This window comes from Podarcis gaigeae (assembly GCF_964106915.1).
Source record: "Podarcis gaigeae genome assembly, chromosome: 1".
Lineage (NCBI taxonomy): Eukaryota > Metazoa > Chordata > Lepidosauria > Squamata > Lacertidae > Podarcis > Podarcis gaigeae.
In genome coordinates this window covers 8,621,894-8,643,945 of record NC_139678.1, presented here as the reverse complement: position 1 = coordinate 8,643,945, position 22,052 = coordinate 8,621,894, and the positions used below count along the sequence as shown (strand labels likewise).

The 22,052-nt window shown below is 45.5% G+C and overlaps 1 protein-coding gene across 4 annotated transcripts in view; it reads right to left on the bottom strand.

Annotated features, from left to right (window-relative positions):
* Positions 1-7,520, bottom strand: part of LRRC9 (leucine rich repeat containing 9) — a 74,061-nt gene extending 66,541 nt beyond the window's left edge. For 2 of the 4 annotated variants that reach the window (XM_083730995.1, XM_083730994.1), the window contains exons 1-3: positions 7,442-7,511; positions 6,136-6,225; positions 3,185-3,279 (exon numbers count right to left, since the gene is read on the bottom strand). In XM_083730995.1, coding sequence (XP_083587121.1) covers positions 3,185-3,241 — 57 coding nt within the window. In that variant the 5' untranslated portion in view covers positions 3,242-3,279; positions 6,136-6,225; positions 7,442-7,511. Of the gene's footprint in view, positions 1-3,184; positions 3,280-6,135; positions 6,226-7,441 lie in introns of all 4 variants that reach the window. The other 2 variants (XM_083730997.1, XM_083730996.1) reach the window with 2 other exon arrangements.
* Positions 7,521-22,052: the final 14,532 nt, after the last annotated feature.

Below are 22,052 nucleotides of genomic sequence, written 5' to 3'. Positions count from 1 at the left end.
ACTTGCCATAGTTTGCCGTGGTCGACACAGTCAAAGGCTTTTGCATAGTCAATGAAGCAGAAGTAGATGTCTTTCTGGAACTCTCTAGCTTTCTCCATAATCCAGCGCATGTTTGCAATTTGGTCTCTGGTTCCTCTGCCTCTTCTAAATCCAGCTTGCACTTCTGGGAGTTCTCGGTCCACATACTGCTTGAGCCTTCCTTGTAGAATTTTAAGCATAACCTTGCTAGCGTGTGAAATGAGTGCAATTGTGCGGTAGCTGGAGCATTCTTTGGCACTGCCCTTCTTTGGGATTGGGATGTAGACTGATCTTCTCCAATCTTCTGGCCACTGCTGAGTTTTCCAAACTTGCTGGCACATTGGCATATTTTTAATGTATTAAAGGGAAAAAATAAGGTTAGAATAAGTTAAGATAAATTACAGGACAGAAAACTGAGGAAGATGGAAAGGAACTGCTGAAACAGTTAATTGAAGTGGAATACAAAAAGGGAGGTGTGAGGAGGTCGTGGAAACAAGTGAATGAAAGATAAGATACTGAAATTATTGGATGTGTTTTAAATTGTGTTTGTTGTGTTTTGTTAATTCAATGTTTTAGTGTTAGTGTTACGTAGTGTTTTTGTTTTTGTATTGTATTGTTTTGTTGAATTCTTTTTCTTTCTTTTATAGTCTTTAAACTGTTAATAAATATTATTTTTTTAAAAAAGAAAGATGTCAAATCCTGCAGGGCCCTAGTCTCTTGTGACAGAGCGTTCCACCAAGTCAGGGCCAGTACTGAAAAGGCCCTGGCCCTAGTTGAGACCAATCTAACCACCTTGCGGCTCAGGACCTCCAAAGTGTTGTTATTTGTGGACCTTAAGGTCCTCCGCGCGGCATACCAGGAGAGGTGGTCCCGTAGGTAGAGGGTCCTAGGCCGCATAGGTCAAAACCAGCACCTTAAACTTGACCCTGTACTCCACCAGGAGCCAGTGCAGCTGGTAAAGCACTGGATGAATGTGGTCCCGCAGCAAGGACCCCGTAAGGAGCCTCGCCGCGGCATTCTGCACCTGCTGGAGTTTCTGGGTCAGCTTCAAGGGCAGCCCCGCATAGAGCAAGTTACAATAATCAAGCCTGGAGGTGACCGTCGCATGGATCACTGTGGCCAGATCAGGGCGAGAAAGGTAAGGGACCAACTGCTTGATACGGCAGAGATGGAAAAATGCCACCTTTGCTGTGGCTACAACCTGCGCCTCCATGGAAAGGGAGGTGCCAACTTTTCTTCTGATCACAACAAACTTACAACAGCTACCCATTATAGCCTAATCAGTAACTAAGGACAGGAAGCTCTGAAGCCATCTAGCTTTCTGGTCTTTTATGCTAGGATTGGTCACTGGCAGCCCAACCTGGCCTTCACACATCAGAATATCATGGTGAACTGCCCTAAGATCTACGGATGAAGGGTGGTATACAAACAATATAATGTGATCACAAATGACCTCCCACCGCTCTTAAGCATCTTAGCCACTTTCCCCCGAAATGGAGACAATCAGAAGGCTTAGTAGCCCCTTAATTGTGTGAGCAACAAGTGAGGTTCTGCCATCTTTCTCCCATGATGCACTTCAGCTGTTCACAAACCTTGTGTGTCAGACGGATAGAGTCTGGTGGGAATTAGCAGCTAAGGCTGAATTTAACCCAAACCACTGCTGTGCTTAATTCTAGGGGAGTCATTTGTGAGGACCTTTCGCACCTTCCTTGGAGACCACAAACACACACAGAGACACGAAAAAATTCCCATGTGATGGGCTATCCCAACAGTGCAATGTAAGAGGACTTCTTCACACAGGGCTGGTGTGAGTTTACACTGTTTATAAGAGTGGGCAGTATTGAGTGGCTATCACAGGCAGCTTCTGTCCATCTTTTAGGTACAATTTTTTGGGCATGTGTTGCCACCTACCGAACACACATAAACCTCCATAGGAAGGAGCATCCTGTTTCCCTAGCTTGTGCCTTCCTGCCCACAGACCGTCTTTCCAGAGTGGTGCATGCTCTGGTTATCTCCCGTTTGGACTACTGCAATGTGCTCTATGTGGGGCTACCTTTGAAGGTCACTTGGAAACTATAACTAATCCAGAATGCAGCAGCTAGACTGGTGACCGGGAGTGGCCACTGGGACCATATAACAGCAGTCCTAAAGAATCTTCATTGGTTCCCGGTATGTTTCCAAGCACAATTCAAAGTGTTGGTGCTGGCCTTTGAAGTCCTAAATGGCCTTGGCCCAGTATACCTGAAGGAGCATCTCCACCCCCAGCGCTTAGCCTGGACAGAGCTCCTCTGAGGGTCTTCTGCTGTTTCCCTCATTGCAAGAAGCAAAGTTACAGGGAACCAGGCAGAGGGCCTTCTCGGTAGTGGCACCTTCCCTGTGGATGTCAAGGAGATAAAGAACTATATAACTTTTAGAAGACATCTGAAGGCAGCCCTGTATCAGGAAGTTTTAGTTTGAGCCAAAAGGACACTTCTCATGTTTCTTAGACGAAGGTCAAAGTACCCTGGACCTCAATCACATTCAGAAAAGAAACACAGTCGGAAGACACAAGATTTACCCACCCGGGAAGAATGGCAGATGAAGTTGATGGACTACATGGAACTGGCGGAAATGACTGGCAGAATCCGAGACCAGGGAGAAGAGTCGGTGGAAGAAGATTGTAAAATTAAGGAATGTTAGAAGGATGTTGGAATGAAGTTATGTGGTTTTAGCAGAAATGTTATAAAGGATTAAGAAAAAACAGACTGTTAATTGGTGAAAGGAGGGAAGGTAAAGTTACATTACATTAAGATAAATTACAGGCCAAAAATTGGAAAAGATGGAAAGGATTTGCTGAACTAGCTAACCGAAGTAGAATACAAAAAAGGGAGGTGTGAGGAGGTCAAGGAAACAAGCAAATGAAATATAAGTTATGGGAAGATTCGCTGTGTTTTTTTAATTGTTTTTATTTTTCTGTTTTCTTCTTTTTCTTTTTTTCCCCTTTCTTTTTTCTTATTGTGATGTGTTGTTTTGTTTTTGTTTAATATGGTGTTTTCTATTTTTTTCTTTTTGTAACCTATAAAACTTTAATAAATATTATTCTAAAAAAAACAAACAGAAAAGAAACACAGTCAAATAAAATACGATCAACTATACAATCAATTACAATAATAAATCAAAGAGTTACCAGCTCTTTAACTATTTCATCAGAAGGAATCTGGTTTTGATTATCACTTTGGATCATCTTCTGAGCATTGCAGCTTAATGATCATAGCACAGGATCTAGACAAGAGAACAGCAAAATAATTATCTGTCGAGAAATCAGATACATAAATGTCAAAGCCACTGATCTTAGAATGGGAAAAACAGTGTTCGACAATGTTAACTTCCAGAGCCATCACCTTGATAGGCCCACATGAAACAGGCTACAGAACCAAGAGAAAAATTATGTATTTCAGGTTTGGGAATGCCTGTTTCCTTAGATAACACAAAAGTGGGGACAAGGGGGAGAATCTCCCCTCCTGTCCCATCCGATTTTGCGCCAGTTCATGTGTTCTCAGCTCCAATTTCAGATGCTGTGATTCAAAAACAGCGGGGAATCAGTGTGGAAGAATAACTGGGAGAGGAACGGAACGGTTGCGGCTCAAACTTCCACAAGTCCTGTGGTTCTTCTTCACCTGAGCGCACCCAGGGGGTGGGGGGTGATTTCCAGGCATCCTACAAGTGTCAGAGAGGACCAAGCAGCTACCTTTCAACATGCAGGGAGCTCTGTTCATGTGGAGAGTTGATTCCCAGCTTTCCCATCCCCGGGGTGGTGCGGGAGATGGTAGAGGGGGAGGGGAAGGACAAGGTAGTACCGTAAATTTCGCTCTATAACACGCAGGTTTTTTCTCCTAAAAAGTAAGGGGAAATGTCTGTGCGTGTTATGGAGCGAATGTGTGGTCCCTGGAGCTGACTCGCTGGAGCGCAGGGGCAAAAATAAGGCAAAAATAAGATCGGGCAGGCGGGCGGAGGGAATGCGGAAGCTGCTGCTTTCCTGCATTCTGCCTCAGGGTCTTACTGCCCTCCCGCTTCTGTTGCTGCGTTTGCTCAAACTCAACAAAGAGCAGGGAATCCCCTGCCCTCCTGGCAAGCAGAGGGTTAAGGAAAGGATCGAGTCCTTCCTTCTAATTCTTTCCTAGTCACACTGCGTGCAGGCTCCAGCCCACCACCTCCTCCTCTCCGTGCTCTAGGGACTCGCAGGCAGCAGAAAAACATGCAGGTCGGAGAGAGAGAGAGAGGGCTGGCTTGGGGGGGGGGGACTTTTGCCTTCCTTTCCTCCCCCCCACCCCGTTAAACTCCTCCCCTGCATTCTTAGCCAGCTGCTTCTCCACACACCCCTCTTGTGCTTCTTGTCCCTTCTGTGTTTTTCCTTCCCTCCCCATTTAAAACGTGGTGACAAAGCACGGATCCACATGGATCCTCAGGATTTTTGCATTGGGTCACCCCAAATTCACCATCAGATCACATTACATGTCCATGGCTACAGTCTGTACCAAAAAAATCACGCACCCACTGTTGCCTGGGGCTGCAATGGTGCAAAAACGTGGTTACAAAGCATGGATCCACAGGATCTTTGCACTGGGTCACCCCAAATTCACCATCAGATAACATAGCATGTCCATGGCTACAGCCTGCACCAAAAAAATCACGCACCCACTGTGGCCTGGGGCCACAATGGTGCAAAAACGTGGTTACAAAGCACGGATCCACATGGATCCTCAGGATTTTTGCATTGGGTCACCCCAAATTCACCATCAGATCACATAGCATGTTCATGGCTACATCTTGCACCAAAAAAATCACGCACCCACTGTTGCCTAGGGTCACAGTGGCGCAAAAACGTGGTTACAAAGCACGGATCCACATGGATCCTCAGGATTTTTGCATTGGGCTACTCCAAACTCACTGTCAGATCACATGTCTGTGGCCATAGCATGAACCACAAAAATCATACATCCACTGTTTCATTTAGAATATTTTTTTTCTTGTTTTCCTCCTCTAAAAACTATGTGCGTGTTATGGTCGGGTGCGTGTTATAGAGCGAAAAATACGGTATATATTGCCACACCACTCCTATTTGCATCTGGAGAGAGGAGCCTCTGGGGCAGAGGAAGCCGGGCCAGCTTCCTGCAGGCACCAAACAGATGAACCATTTCCACTGAATCTCCTGGTATTTCTACATTTGGTTGGAAAGAGCTGCAGGGCCACTCAAATTGGATCAGGCAGAGGTAGGAGGGGGCGGTGTTAACCTTTCCGCCCTATTCCATTTCCTCAGTCTAAGGTCACAAATGCACCATACATTTAAAGCACATGGCTCCCCCCTCCGTTTTTTAAATAGTAATCCATATAAAAAGGTAATGGGACCCCTGACCATTAGGTCCAGTTGTGACCGACTCTGGGGTTGCGCGCTCATCTCGCTCTATAGGCTGAGGGAGCCGGCGTTTGTCCGCAGACAGCTTCCGGGTCATGTGGCCAGCATGACTAAGCCACTTCTGGTGAACCAGAGCAGCGCACGGAAACGCCGTTTACCTTCCCACCGGAGCGGTACCTATTTATCTACTTGCACTTTGACGTGCTTTCAAACTACTAGGTTGGCAGTAGAGCTCACTCCGCTGTGGGGATTCGAACCGCCAACCTTCTGATCGGCAAGTCCTAGGCTTTGTGGTTTAACCCACAGCGCCACCCGCGTCCCTAGTAATCCATATAAACAATAGTTAAAATAAATGAATATGCAAGACTCCATAGCAACCTCCAACCTCTGGAATTCTCCACCTCATAAAGTACATCTGCCTCTTCCATTGCTGTATTTTCATACAGCTTTTCCCAATAACTAGGCTATTATGTGTATCCTCCTCACTGTTAAATATTTATATGTGTGCGCGCATATATGGAGATTTTGACTATTTGCATTGTGTTTTACTGTTTTTTCATTATATTCCAACTATTCGCAACTTTGGGGACCAGGGGGAACAAAGAGCAGCATAAGAATAAATAAAGATTTAATGAAAATCAGGAGCAAATTCGAACACAGGGGGTTGGACTAGATTACCCTTGGGCTCCTTCCAGTTCTACAATTCTCTAAGGTGTCAGACATACCTCTTTGGGGAGGGAGTTGCACAGTTTAGGAGTTGACACAGAGAAGGCCCTATCTTTCCTTCCCGTTTGCTTCCAGTGGATTCGAAGACACTGTGAAACACATAGTACAGCATCCAAGGATGTGAGATGAAAAAATTCCTCACTGAAATGTCCCGCACAAAATCACCTGGTGACCTCAGGCACACAACTATTTTCCCTTGCCCCCCAACAAAGAAATCTGCAATACAGAAATAACAGTGACACACCCCAAAGGCTGTATGTTATCACTATTATTAATAATGCTAAAATTTGCAGTATATGGCAAACCTGGGAAGAACTTTAAAACAACAATATTCCAAAAGAACTCCCATTAAACAATCCAAAACAAAGGAGCATTCCTTAACAATATATTATGATTCCACACTTACAATCACTAACAGGGTCACAATCTCCATTCATTCTGTCCCCTTCCGCCTCCTTCCAGCCACCTCAAACCTGAGGGTTTTGTTTTATATTTTATAAGGCCATTACAAATTCTTTTAAGCAGCAAACTAAATCCCATCTTGGCTGCGAATCCTGGAAAAGCTGCTCCCTGCCTTGGGTACTTTTTGATTATTATTTTTTGTACCTTTATTTTTAAATCTGTTACGATTTACATGGAAATGGTTCCGTTTGGTGGGGGTGCTTTTCAATGCATTTTATTTATTGTTTATTACTACTTACGCTTGTATTTATGGAAAGCTTTCTGCGCGGTGTAAGCCACCTTAAGAACAGTTGCAACCATGGAAAGGCATAAAATAAAATGAGGTATGGACACAGCTGTGGAAATCCAGTTTCAGGGGTCACTAAAATAAAAAAATCCTTCCCCCCAAAGTGCAGGAAAAATGTCCACCTTTTTTTCTACAACAGCTGCAATCCTAACCCCACTTACCCGGGAGTAACATCCACTGAAATCAATAGGGCTTGCTGCCGAGTAGATATTTTAAAGTTTGTTTTACTGATTTATTACATCTGTACGCTGCCCTGTATCGGAAGTTCACAACACATGAAGAAAACAGAAAATTTGCAGAACTAATCCGGGGTAAGAGACTTCATGCATGCTCTCCTAAGTTGTGGGGAGAAGCAACCCCTCTTTGCATAGGGCAAGGAAAAGGATGTACAACGCAGCTAGCCCATGGGAAGGGGAAATAGAAAGAGGGTAACAGCGAGGTCAGTCCCTTCCCTCTCTCGGGCGGGGTGCCAGATATGGGGGAGGAAGGAGGCGCAAGGCAGTTGCCTAGCAACGGCAGGTAACCCACTCCTCCTCCCTGGCGGCCGCTCAACCTACCTGGAGCCCCGAGAGATGCTGGCTGAAGCCAGGCCGGGCTGTGTGTCGTGAGCGGGGCCTACCGTCGCCTAGGCAACGCTCCTCCTCTCTCCCCGCCCGCTGCCTAGCAGCAGCCAACCAGCGTCGACAGGCAGGCAGGGGCGTGTGTGGCGTCACAGGGTTCCACGCACAGACTGGAATGAATGAATGGAGCGGCGGGGAGGAGCTTCCATTCAACCTCGCTCAGTCATACCTGAGTCCGATGCGACAGGTGTTCCGGGGCGGGTGGGTTTGAAGGTCTGGAGCAGGTTCATTAGGACGGAAAGGCAGGCAGGTTGCAATGGGGGTTGTTTGTTTCGTGTTTTGCTCACGGGTAAAATAAAAATAATTATTTACGATGCGATAGGATAATCTTTATTGTCATTGTGCCATACAGAACGATGAAATTGAAAAAATCTACATCATACATTCGAAAACCAACAAGCCTGCTATCCCAGCCTCGTTAGCCCCCTAAAAACTCTGATACCACATAATTAAATACAATATACTCCCATAGAGACTACCTTATACTGCGTTTAACAACACAGTTAAACAACACAAGACAGATGTGGCAGGGGATTCAGCATATTACCAACTACAAACCTAACCTTGGTGCTGTCGACGGTGACCCTTTGCTGGCGGAGGAGCTTAACTTCTTCTTTGCTCGCTTCGAGAAGGAGCCACCTGAGACGCCGGTATTACAGCCACCAGCCCATAGGGGCCCCTCATTCACTGTAGAGGAGCATGAGGTGAGACAGGTATTGAGGATGGTGAATCCGAGGAAGGCTGCTGGACCTGATGGCATCACGGGAAAGGTGTTGAAGGGCTGTGCGGATCAGCTGGCGAGGGTCTTTACTAAGATCTTCAACAAGTCCTTACACCAGTCTATTGTCCCACCCTGCCTGAAGTCGTCAACTATTGTTCCTCTGCCTAAAAAATCCACAATCAGTAGTCTGAACAACTACAGACCAGTTGCACTGACTCCAATCATCATGAAGTGTTTTGAGAAACTGGTGCGCCGTCACATTATTTCCTGTCTTCCATCAACTTTTGACAACTACCAGTTTGCATACAGGGCAAATAGATCCACGGAAGACGCTATCACTACCACTCTCCATGCTGCTCTGTTCCATCTGGAGCAGCCGGGGAGTTATGTGAGGCTGCTGTTTGTGGATTTTAGCTCTGCTTTTAACACTATCCTCCCCCATAGACTGGTGTCCAAGCTAGAGGCGATTGGACTCTCCAACTCCACCTGTCTCTGGGTTTTGGACTTTTTGTCAGAACGTTCTCAGAGGGTTAGAGTAGGGTCACATATGTCCACAGCCCTTAGCCTTAACACCGGCTCACCACAGGGTTGTGTGTTGAGTCCCCTGCTCTATACTCTCTATACGTATGATTGTACAGCCATTTATTCCAGCAACAAAATCATCAAGTTTGCTGATGACACTACGGTGGTGGGGCTCATTTCAGGAGGGGATGAGTCCGCCTATCGGGACGAGGTGGAGCGGCTTTGTGCTTGGTGTGGAGAGAACAATCTGGCTCTTAATACGACTAAGACCAAGGAATTGGTGGTGGATTACAGGAAAAAAAAGGCGGACATTCAGCCCTTGTATATCAACGGGGAACGGGTGGAGAGGGTGGCGGAATTCAGGTTTTTGGGAGTGACTATCGATCAGGGCATGACTTGGAGCGCAAATACTACTGCTCTGGTGAAGAAGGCCCAGCAGAGAATTTATTTCCTCAGACTTTTAAAGAAGAACAATCTGAGTGAGAGACTGCTGGTGTCCTTCTACCGAGGCTCCATAGAGAGCATTCTCACATACTGTATTTGTGCCTGGTTCTCCAGCTGTACAGCTAGGAAGAGGAAGGTGCTCCAGAAGGTCATAACCACAGCCCAAAGGATTATTGGTCATCCCCTCCCATCTTTGGAAGAACTGTACGGTTCCCGCTGTCTTAGGAAAGCAAACAATATCCTGCAGGATGCATCTCACCCGGGACACAGTCTGTTTGTACTACTGCCTTCTGGCAGGAGATACAGAAACATCAAGTCAAGGACAAATAGACTGAAAAATAGTTTCTATCCAAGAGCTGTGGCCTTCTTAAATGCAGTAACTCGATAGTGTGACCTGGGAGTTTGATGGGTGTGGGTGTGGGTGTGGCTGGAATGTGGTTTGTTTGGTTGTTGTTGTTGTGTTGCTTTTGTTGTTTTTAAGGGATGGCATCCAATTTCGTTGCACTTGTGCAATGTTGCACTTGTGTAATGACAATAAAGAATCTATCTATCTATCTATCTATCTATCTATCTTAAAACCAAAATCGCATTTGGATAGAAACTGTTTTTCAGGCGGCTGGTCCTAGTCTTTATAACCCTGTACCTTCTTCCAGAAGTGCAAGCTGGATTTAGAAGAGGCAGAGGAACCAGAGACCAAATTGCAAACATGCGCTGGATTATGGAGAAAGCTAGAGAGTTCCAGAAAGACATCTACTTCTGCTTCATTGACTATGCAAAAGCCTTTGATTGTGTCGACCACGGCAAACTATGGCAAGTTCTTAAAGAAATGGGAGTGCCAGATCACCTCATCTGTCTCCTGAGAAATCTCTATGTGGGACAAGAAGCTACAGTTAGAACTGGATATGGAACAACTGATTGGTTCAAAATTGGGAAAGGAGTACGACAAGGCTGTATTTTGTCTCCCTGCTTATTTAACTTATATGCAGAATTCATCATGCGAAAGGCTGGGCTGGATGAATCCCTAGCCGGAATTAAGATTGCCAGAAGAAATATCAACAACCTCAGATATGCAGATGACACAACCTTGATGGCAGAAAGTGAGGAAGAATTAAAGAACCTTTTAATGAGGGTGAAAGAGGAGAGCGCAAAATATGGTCTGAAGCTCAACATCAAAAAAACGAAGATCATGGCCACTGGTCCCATCACCTCCTGGCAAATAGAAGGGGAAGAAATGGAGGTAGTGAGAGATTTTACTTTCTTGGGCTCAATGATCACTGCAGATGGTGACAGCAGCCACAAAATTAAAAGACGCCTGCTTCTTGGGAGAAGGGCAATGACAGGCCTAGACAGCATCTTGAGAAGTAGAGACATCACCTTGCCAACAAAGGTCCGTATAGTTAAAGCTATGGTTTTCCCAGTAGTGATGTATGGAAGTGAGAGCTGGACCATAAAGAAGGCTGATTGCCGAAGAATTGATGCTTCTGAATTATGGTGCTGGAGGAGACTCTTGAGAGTCCCATGGACTGCAAGAAGATCAAACCTCTCCATACTGAAGGAAATCAACCCTGAGTGCTCACTGGAAGGACATATTGTGAAGCTGAGGCTCCAGTACTTTGGCCACCTCATGAGAAGAGAAGACACCCTGGAGAAGACCCTGATGTTGGGAAAGATGGAGGGCACAAGGAGAAGGGGACGGCAGAGGACGAGATGGTTGGATAGTGTTTTCGAGGTTACCAGCATGAGTTTGACCAAACTGCAGGAAGCAGTGGAGGACAGAGGTGCCTGGCGTTCTATGGTCCATGGGGTCACGAAGAGTCGGACATGACTAAATGACTAAACAACAACAACCTTCTTCCAGAAGGCAGAGGCTGAAAGAGATCATTTCTGGGGTGCACTATCCTTCACTATCTCTGCAGCTTTCTTGTGACACCTGGAGGCATAGATTTGATCCAAGGTGGGAAGAATGCAACCAATTATTCTCTCCGCAATCTTTACAACCCTGGACAGCATTGCTTTTTCCCCTGGCCGTGCAGTTCCCAAACCACACACACAGACCATAAGTTAATACACTCTCAGCAGTACAATGGTAAAATGCCATCAACAGGTCCTTTGAGATTATTTTTCCAGAGGATTCTCAGAAAATATAACCTCTGCTGTGCTCTCTTCATCAGGTGTTTACTGTTTTCTCCCCAGGTTAGGTCATCTCTCAACTCCATTCCCAGAAATCGAAACACCGAGACCTGTTCCACACACTTTCCCTCAATAATAAGTGGCTGAATATTCAATTTACATTTCCTAAAGTCCACAATAATCTCTTTTGTTTTCTTTAAGTTAAGGAGTAAGTTGTTTTTCCTGCACCACTCCCCCAACTGCTCAAATTCCTTCCTAAAGGCCGCCTCCCCCTCTCCAGCTGTGATTAAACCAACCACCGTTGTATCATCTGCAAACTTAATGTTCTTATTTAGTATATTTTTATTTGTTTATACACCGTCTTTCCCCCCTACGGGACTTAAGGCAGCTTCCAGACAAAAGCAAGACTTGCTAAAAACAGCCATAAAAAACAAAAACAAATACTTGGGCTTGCCGATTGGAAGGTCGGAGAGAAACCCTGCGACGGGGTGAGCTCCCGTTGCTCAGTCCCAGCTCCTGCCAACCTACCAGTTCGAAAGCACATTGAAGTACAAGTAGATAAATAGGTACCACTCCGGCGGGAAGGTAAACAGTGTTTCTGTGCACTGCTCTGTCTGCGGACAAACATCGGCTCCCTCGGCCAGTAAAGCAAGATGAGTGCCACAATCCCAGAGTCATCTGCAACTAGACTTAACTGTCAGGGGTCCTGTACCTTTTTTTACTTCGATAAAATCTCAGGCAGCCTTTGGCAATTTCCCCCCATTTTATTTTTGTTGCATAAAATTGGTGGTTAAGTATAAACCACAAAACTCTAAAGTGGTTTACAAAGAGGATAAAGTGATAAGAACTGAAGCCAGCAGTGGCAGCCTTTGCCAGCCTTGCACCTTCCATACTGCCTCTGACAGTCACAGATAGCCTTATTCTCCTCCATGAATTTGTGCCATCCTCTTTTACAGGTGTCCAGGTTAGTGCTCATCACTGCCTGCCATGGGAGCAAATTCCATTCTTAAAATATTTCTTCACACAGCACACATTTAATTCTGTCTGTCCTGAATCTTGCAACATCCTGCTTCATGAGATGGTCCTGAATTGCAGCACAATGGTACCTTGGTTCTCGAACGCCTTGGTACTCAAACAACTTGGAACCCAAACACTACAAACCCAGAAGTGTTAAGGTTTGTGAACTTTTTTCAGAAGCCGAACAGGCTCCATTTTGAGTTTTACGCTTCCGATTTGAGTGCCACACTTCCATTTTGAGTGTTACGTTGAGGTCTGTCTGTTTTTGCTGTTTATTTTGCGTTTTTGTTTTTGCAGCTTTTTTGTTTTGTTTTTGTGACTGTGTGGAACCCAGTTCAGCTACCAGTTGATTGATTGTGTGACTGCAGTACATTGTTTATTGCTTTCATTTTACGGATCAGTGGTCTTGTTAGATAGAAAATTTCAAGTTAAATTGCTGTTTTAGGGGTTGTTTTTAAAAGTCTGGAATGGATTAATCCATGTTGCATTAATTTCTATGGGAAAGTGTACCTTGGTTTTTGAACGCTTTGGTTTTGGAATGGACTTCCAGAACGGATTGAGAGTCAAGGTACCACTGTATTATGAAGAAGAAAAATGTCTCTCTACCCACTTTATTCACCTCATGCAACATCTTACACACCTCTATCATGTCCCCTTTCATACACAGTGGCGTAGCGTAGGTGGTCAGCACCCGGGGCAAGGCAAGTAATTTGCGTCCCCTAACCCGTGGATTTGCGCCCCCTAACCCTACCCCTACCCCTAACCCCCAGATGTTGCGCCCGGTGCGGCCGGCCCCCCCTGCACCCCCCACGCTACGCCACTGTTTATACATCTCCTCCCCCCCCACCATTAAAAGGTCCCAGCTGCTACGACTTTCCTCACTTCATCCCCTTGATCGATTTTGGTTGCCCTTTCCTGAATCTTTTCCAACTCCACAATATCCTTTCCGAGGCAACTTCTGGTCACTTAGGTGTAAGCATGTCCTGCTTAAGTCCGTAGGGTTTACTCTGAATAAGTGTGCATGCGTTTGGGCTGGTGGGAGTTGCTTTCCAAAGTATCTGGAGGGCACTAGCTTGGGGAAATCTGTTCAGGTGAAAGGACAGGAGTTCTTCCTCCCTTCAGATGTGAGAAGCGAAGCTAACCCACACATTGCCTGGCAGTACTTTGACACATCACCAGGTGTCACTGTTATTCACACATTGCATCTCCGGTCCATTTCCGTAATTTGCCTTGCAAGTTCCTCTATCCCTTATCAGTATATCCTCTATTGTGCTGGTACTAAATTTGATGTTGCTGTTGTTTAGTCGTTTAGTCGTGTCCGACTCTTCGTGACCCCCTGGACCAGAGCACGCCAGGCACTCCTGTCTTCCACTGCCTCCCGCAGTTTGGTCAAACTCATGCTGGTAGCTTCGAGAACACTGTCCAACCATCTTGTCCTCTCCCGTCCCCTTCTCCTTGTGCCCTCCATCTTTCCCAACATCAGGGTCTTTTCCAGGGAGTCTTCTCTTCTCATGAGGTGGCCAAAGTATTGGAGCCTCAGCTTCACGATCTGTCCTTCCAGTGAGCACTCAGGGCTGATTTCCATCAGAATGGATAGGTTTGATCTCCTTGCAGTCCATGGGACTCTCAAGAGTCTCCTCCAGCACCAGAATTCAAAAGCATCAATTCTTCGGCGACCAGCCTTCTTTATGGTCCAGCTCTCACTTCTATACATCACTACTGGGAAAACCATAGCTTTTACTATACGGACCTTTGTTGGCAAGGTGATGTCTCTGCTTTTTAAGATGCTGTCTAGTAAATTAGAGGTGCACAATCAATGCTTTGCCTTAGCATGCACTGTTCATGTGCTCCCAGCCATAAAATCATAGGGTTCGAAGGGACCCCAAAGGCCATCTAGTCCAACCCCCTGCAATGCGGGAATCTCAGCCAACACAGCCACGACAGATGGCCATTCAACTTCTGCCTAAAAGCCTCCAAGGAAGGAGAGTCCACAACCTCCCATGGTACACCATTCCACTCTGTTATTATATTGTTATAATTCCAATGTTCCTCTTTATTATGCCACTGCTCCACACTTTTGTTATATTATAACAAATTAATAATAGCACCCTTTTTTGTGTCACACAGGGCCCCAGAATGGGGCTAGATCACATAGGTGCCAACTCCCTAGCGGTCGAGGTCCCTTCGCCCCCCAATAGAATATTTGAGGGGACTGCCCCCACCCCAAGCTGATGGGCATTGACATTCAAATAGCGTGCGTGCACTGTGTCATGTGATCAATTGTGCTTACTCTCCCCCCCCCACAATATTTTATTCAAGTTAGCACCCTGCTAGATCAAGAGCATGGGTAGGCAAACTTAAGACCCAATCACCTTCTAAATCCGGTCCGCAGATGGTCCAGGAATCAGCGTGTTTTTACATGAGTAGAGGAGGAGGAGGAGGAGTTTGGATTTGATATCCCGCTTTATCACTACCCTAAGGAGTCTCAAAGCGGCTAACATTCTCCTTTCCCTTCCTCCCCTACAACAAACACTCTGTGAGGTGAGTGGGGCTGAGAGACTTCAAGAAGTGTGACTAGCCCAAGGTCACCCAGCAGCTGCATGTGGAGGAGCGGAGACGCGAACCCGGTTCCCCAGATTACGAGTCCACCGCTCTTAACCACTACACCACACTGGCTCTCGAATGTGTCCTTTTATTGAAAATGCATCTCTGGGTTATTTGTGGGGCCTGCCTGGTGTTTTTACATGAGCAGAATATGTCCTTTTATTTAAAATGTTTCTCTGGGTTATTTGTGGGGCATAGGAATTCGTTCATATTTTTTTTCCAAAATATAGTCCAACCCCCCACAAGGTCTGAGGGACAGTGGACTGGCCCCCTGCTGAAAAGGTTTGCTTACCCCTGATCAAGAGCCTTGCAGGCAATTAAAAGATCCAGCCACCTAGTGCTAAGCAAGGGGGGAAAAGACAATCTTTTATGGTGAAGTGATGGCAGCCAAAGCAGGTGTCTGCAGTAGACCCCACGAAGACAAAGAGATCCTCAGAGTTGCCCAGGGTTCCAGGAGCTGGTGTTGTCCCTGGGCAGAAGCATCATTCCTCACCCCTATATGAGAGGCCACACCTGCCAATATTCCCCCTCCTATGCAGCTGTTAAAGGTATAGCATTGTGCTGGCCTGGGGCTAATGGGAATTGAGGTCCAAAATAAGTGGAGGGCACCAGGTTGGCAAAGGTTGGTGCAGATGAATGAGACAATGGTGGGAATCAACATGTTCCATACAGTTTTGGCTTACCCGTTTCAGGGGGGTGGACTAGATGGCCCTTGGGATCCTTTCCAATGCTACAATTCTTTTAAATTTTATTTTAAACGAAATTTTATTAAAACTTTTTCATAATAGCATATGATAAAAGAGACTGATCTTAATAAAAACAGAGAATGAAAGAGAAAAGAAAACACCAAGAGGAAAGGAAATAAATAGAAGAAAATAAAAATAAAAGGGATTTCTGATTTTTCCAATTGTCGGCTGCATAAAAGAAATTATTCAAAATATTCGCTGTAGAATGACACCCAACTGTTCTTCTTTTTGTTAGGCAATATTTTCCCAAATAGATTAATTCGTTTTCCTTTTTGTACAAAAAGTCTAAATGAGGTTACAATTCTATGATTCTATGGTGCATCCCATCTTGGGCAAAGATAATTTGGGGTTCGTTTTCTTAATACTGTACTATTTCATCTCAGAATTGTTTTCTGCAGCTAAAAAACCTATGATAAAGTAAAATACAGAAATTCTGTTATATATATCATTTGAAACCCTTTCATGTATCCTGGGGGTACGTGCAACACACTTCGGGGAAAAGTGCCGCAACGAATTAGCCCGAACTGAAAAGATGGCTCAGATTTTAGGGGGCTCTTAGAATAAATCAAGGTGCAAATCGGCCACTGATTTTGCTTCTTTGGCCTGCTGTTAAGAGCACACAAATTTAAAACAGCTGTCCATGGAGGCACAGGTCAATTCTGTGTCCAGGGCAGCTGTTTATCAGCTCCATCTGGTACGCAGGATGAGACCCTACCTGCCTGCCTCGCCAGAGTGGTGCATGCTCTAGTTATCTCCTGCTTGGACTCCTGCAATGTGCTCTATGTGGGGCTCCCTTTGAAGGTGACCTGGAAACTACAACTAATCCAAAATGCGGCAGCTAGACTGGTGACTGGGAGCGGCCGCAGAGACCACATAACACCGGTCTTGAAAGACCTACACTTGAAAGACCCAGTATGTTTCCGAGCACAATTCAAAGTGTTGGTGCTGACCTTTAAAGCCCTAAACTGCCTCAGTCCAGTATACCTGAAGGAGCATCTCCACCTCCATCATTCTTCCCGGACACTGAGGTCCAGCACCAAGGGCCTTCTGGCGGTTCCCTCCCTGCGAGAAGCCAAGTTACAGGGAACCAGGCAGAGGGCCTTCTCAGTAGTGGTGCCTGCCCTGTGGAACACCCTCCCATCATATGTCAAAGAGAAAAATAACTACCAAACTTTTAGAAGACATCTGAAGGCAGCCCTGTTTAGGGAAGCTTTTAATGTTTAATAGATTATTGTATTTTAGTGTTTTGTTGGAAGCCGCCCAGAGTGGCTGGGGAAACCCAGCCAGATGGGCGGGGTATAAATAAATTATTATTATTATTATTATTATTATTATTATTATTATTATTATTATTAAAAACACAGCTCAGTGTTATATAGGGGCTCAGAGACACAGTGGCACACTGTCAGAAGAAAACAGCAGTAAGACCATTTTAAAAGTGAGTAAGCCCTGCCAGCATTATTAATGCTCGCTTCCATCAATGGAAGATGCTTCATCCATTAAGTTCCACTCTGCATTAGTCCTGGGAAGAAGCAAGCTCAGCACCGTAATTTAGTTTAGGTCTCCATTTCAGGGATGCTACCAGTGCAGCTGTTTCAAAACAAGACTTATGTTGATCCCAAATGACCAACTGTATTTTTTTTTTAAATTTTTATTAGATATTTCAACACAGTAATTTTAACAAAAATACATCATCCACATTGTTTCCCCCCTCCATTTCCCCCCCCCCCCAAACAGAAAACCCAACTTCCCTCAGCTCCTTTCTCTGGTTTCTCAACACATCTTTCTGTCTGCATATTGTAAAATTGTAAAGATCCTCAAATTATCTATCTATTACAATAAATAGTTTGTGAATGTTTATTCAAAACCTGCCAAAGAGTCCAATTCATTTTGTTGCTTCTTTAAGTATTTCGTAAAAGGCCCCCATTCATCTTTAAGATCACAGTTATCCTTGTCATGTAGTTTGTGTGTCAGTTTTGCCAATTCCGCATAGTTCATCAGTTTTTCTTGCCACAGTTCTTTCGTCGGGATTTCCTCATTCTTCCATCCTTCTGCTATTAAGACTCTTGCCGCCATTGTCACGTACATAAAAATATTTTTCAATTTCTTTGGCAGTCTTTCCCCACAATCCCTAATAAGAAAGCTTCGGGCTTTTTCCACAAATGTTAAATGAAACATTTTCTTTAACTCATTATATATAATTTCCCAGAACATTTTAATTTTACTACAATCCCCCCAAAAATGACCACTGCATTTTGAACCAGTCGAAGTGTCTGGGTCGTCTTCAAGGGCAGCCCCATGCAGAACGCATTGCAATAACCCAGTTCAGTGACCCATGCACTCCCTTTTTGCCCTGCACAGCTGACCACAGGAACAAACTGCAAACTCTCCTGTTTCTTGACGTAGATATTCGGGTCCTGTGAGCCAGTGCACTGGCTGAAAAAAGGTTAACTTTGTAAGCCACTTAGAGTTTGAGGTGTTTTTTTTAAAAAAATTGTCTGTACATTAATTAAACAGATTAAAAGGGTCAAGATAAGGAGGCCAAGGCAGCCTCCCATAAAAATGCACGGCTTGGAAAATATTTGGGCCTTCTTATTTCCTCCCTGTTCAGAGTTCCCTTTGGCAGGTCTCGATTTCTTTTGAAGATGAAACAATAAGAGGCCGCCTGGTGTGGGACTCTGCAATCAGGTTACTCTGACGAAACAGGATCTTAATTGACTTGTCTGTAACCAGGCCCCCTTGGAGCGGCTTTCTTCCTGCTATCATGCTATCCACTAACACCGTTTACAGTAAAAGGTTGCTGCAAGATGGTTGCAGAGTGGTCTGCAGAATTGATTGCTTTTTGGCTGGGCTACAAAATCGGTACATCGTGGGGGAACGAAGGAGGCAGATGGAATAGGAAGTTCAGGAGATGGAATGGAAAACTTACCCAGAGCGATATTTTGAAACAGTCAGGCTGGGAAAATTTATCCAGAGTCTTCTGTGCCCCTCTGATTTATCACGTGGGTTACACCGCAGGGAACCTCTTGCTCTTCAGATGTTGTTGAACCACATCTCCCAATAGCCCCGCCAAGCATGGCTGATGGTTAGGGATGATGGGAATTGGAGTTCAGCAATATCTGGAGGGCCACAGGTTCCACAGCCCTGCCTTTGTTGTTGTTTAGTCGTTTAGTCGTGTCCGACTCTTCGTGACCCCCTGGACCAGAGCACGCCAGGCACTTCTGTCTTCCACTGCCTCCCGCAGTTTGGTCAAACTCATGCTGGTAGCTTCAAGAACACTGTCCAACCATCTCGTCCTCTGTCGTCCCCTTCTCCTTGTGCCCTCCATCTTTCCCAACATCAGGGTCTTTTCCAGGGAGTCTTCTCTTCTCATGAGGTGGCCAAAGTCTTGGAGCCTCAGCTTCAGGATCTGTCCTTCCAGTGAGCACTCAGGGCTGATTTCCTTAAGAATGGAGAGGTTTGATCTTCTTGCAGTCCATGGGACTCTCAAGAGTCTTAAGTCCTGCCTTAAGTAATTCTAAACAATTGTAGTGGTTCCTCAACAGCCAAAATAGCCAAGTACAGTGGTGCCTCGCAAGACGAAATTAATCCGTTCCGCGAGTCTCTTCATCTTGCGGTGAGTCTCTTCGTCTTGCGAAGCACGGCTATTAGCGGATTAGCGCTATTAGCGGTTTAGCAGCTTAGCGGCTATTAGTGGCTTAGGTAAAGGTAAAGGTACCCCTGCCCGTGCGGGCCAGTCTTGCCAGACTCTGGGGTTGGTGCGCCCATCTCACTCAAGAGGCCGGGGGCCAGCGCTGTCCGGAGACACTTCCGGGTCACGTGGCCAGCGTGACATCGCTGCTCTGGCGAGCCAGAGCTGCACACAGAAACGCCGTTTACCTTCCCGCTGGTAAGCGGTCCCTATTTATCTACTTGCACCCGGAGGTGCTTTCGAACTGCTAGGTTGGCAGGCGCTGGGACCGAACGACGGGAGCGCACCCCGCCGCAGGGATTCGAACCGCCGACCTTTCGATCGGCAAGCCCTAGGCGCTGAGGCTTTTACCCACAACGCCACCTGCGTCCCTTATTAGTGGCTTAGCGGCTTAGAAAAAGGGGGGAGGGAAAAAACTCGCAAGAACTCGCAAGACGTTTCGTCTTGCGAAGCACCTCAAAAGACGGAAAACTCTTTCGTCTAGTGAGTTTTTTGTCTTGCGAGGCATTCGTCTTGCGGGGCACCACTGTACATTCGCAAATAAATATTCTGTTTCCAGCACCAACACAGGCATTCCTCTGTCATTTATTTGCAACATCTAATATCCAAAGGTATACTCCCTCTGTACATGGATGTTCCATGCAGCTACTCATCATTAATAGTTCTTGGCAACTCTATCCTCCACAAATGTGTTGAATCCCTTTTAAAAGCCACCTTAGCTGGTGGCCAAATAATTTTGAGAGGTTTTAAAAAAATAGTTTGATCAGGCTAAAGAAACTTCTCAGAGGAGTTTTTTACATCCCCAAAGAGTTCCTTTTGCAGTGCCCTCCTCTTGTTCTCCTTTGTTCCTCATCATTTGCTCACTTCTTATTGGAGCCTAAACTAGGGTTGATATATTTCAAAAAGTGAAAATCTGGACACAAGCTTTTTCCCAGCGATTTCTGCCAGGATGGTCACATGTTTACTGGTTATGTCTGGGAAATTCTGGACATATGGCCGCCCTTCCAAAGCACTGTATAAAATGTTCTGATCCCTCCCAGGATATTTGATCAGCTAATTAGGCATCTAGAGAAGACTTCTCTAGCAAAGAGGTGATGGCCAAAAACTTTGATGGCCATAAAAGATTACAGTGGTGCCTCGCAAGACAAAAATAATCCATTCTGCAAGTCTCTTCGTCTAGTGTTTTTTTCGTCTTGCAAAGCATCCCTATTAGCAGCTTAGCGGCTTAGCGCTATTAGCGGCTTAGCGGCTATTAGCGGCTTAGTGGCTAAGTGGCTATTAGCGGCTTAGAAAAAGGGGGGGAGGGAAAAAACTCGCAAGACTCGCAAGACGTTTTCGTCTTGCAAAGCAAGCCCATAGGGAAATTCGTCTTGCGAAGCGCCTCGAAAAATGGAAAACCCCTTTGTCTAGCGGGTTTTTCGTCTTGCGAGGCATTCGTCTTGCGGGGCACCACTGTAGTCAAATTTGTGAAAGATAAGGCCATCAGTAGCTACTAGCCACCTGGCTGTCTTCTCCTGCTCTGGAGGTTAGGATTCGAACCCATGGCTTCAAGTTACAAAAAAGGAAATTCTGACTAAACATCAGGAAGAACTTTCTGACGGTAAGAACTGTTTGAGAGTGGAATGGACACACATGTGAGGTTGTGGACTCTCCTTCCTTGGAGATTTTAAAGTGGAGGTTGGGTGTCCATCTGTCCTTGATGCTTTGGCTGAAATTCCTGAATTGCAGGGGGTTGGACTAGATCAGTGTTTCCCAACCTTGTGCCTCCAGATGTTTTTGGCCTACAACTCCCATCATCCCTAGCTAGCAAGACCAGTGGTCAGGGATGATGGGAGTTGTAGGCCAAAAACATCTGGAGGCACAAGGTTGGGAAACACTGGACTAGATGACCCTTGAGGTTCCCTTCCAACTCTACAATTTTACGATTCTATGATTCTCCCAGATTGCTCATCGTTCCCGCCTAACTCCCTTTCCCTTTCTGCCCTCTTGGGTGGAATCTACACACATATTAAAAAAATGCTGTGAAAATGCTTTAAAAAAAAAAAAAAAAAAGTTTTGAAAAATACATTGAATTTGGCATATCTCACTGTTGCCATCTAGTGTCATGTTTGTATATTGTATTTCCCAACACATTTAAAGCATTTTATTTGCAGCTGTATAGCTGAGTCCTTGGTCACTCACTTTCTATGCAGCTTCTCGGGTATCAGTCTGAGCTTCGAGAAACACACAGAGCTGGGACAGAGTGCCACTCTCGCAACTTCCTCCTTCTCCTCTGCAAGGAAGTGAAAAAGTTAACCAACCTCAGGACCCCTTGACAAATGGGGCAAGCAAGCCTAGAGGTGGGCTCAGAGGCTTCGCATGTGCAAGGGGATGTTCTCAAGGGCCTCCTTGAGCCCACAAGTACCATGTTGGTGACGCAAGGATGGCAGTTATACCTATCCCGCTGTTCCTCTTAGGAATTTGGAGCAGCCTCGGTCTGCTCTGCCATCCAGACAGCTTAGATGACCTTACCTGCTTTAGAAGAGGGCAATGTGACTTTGAAGCAACTATTTGACGATCTACCTTACGGGAAGCAGTAGAAACAGCCACCCCCGTTCTCTTAAAATAACTTGAGAAGGAGCTAACATAGCACAATGCCAAACTCTTATTAAATAAACGATCTCCAGCCTGGGA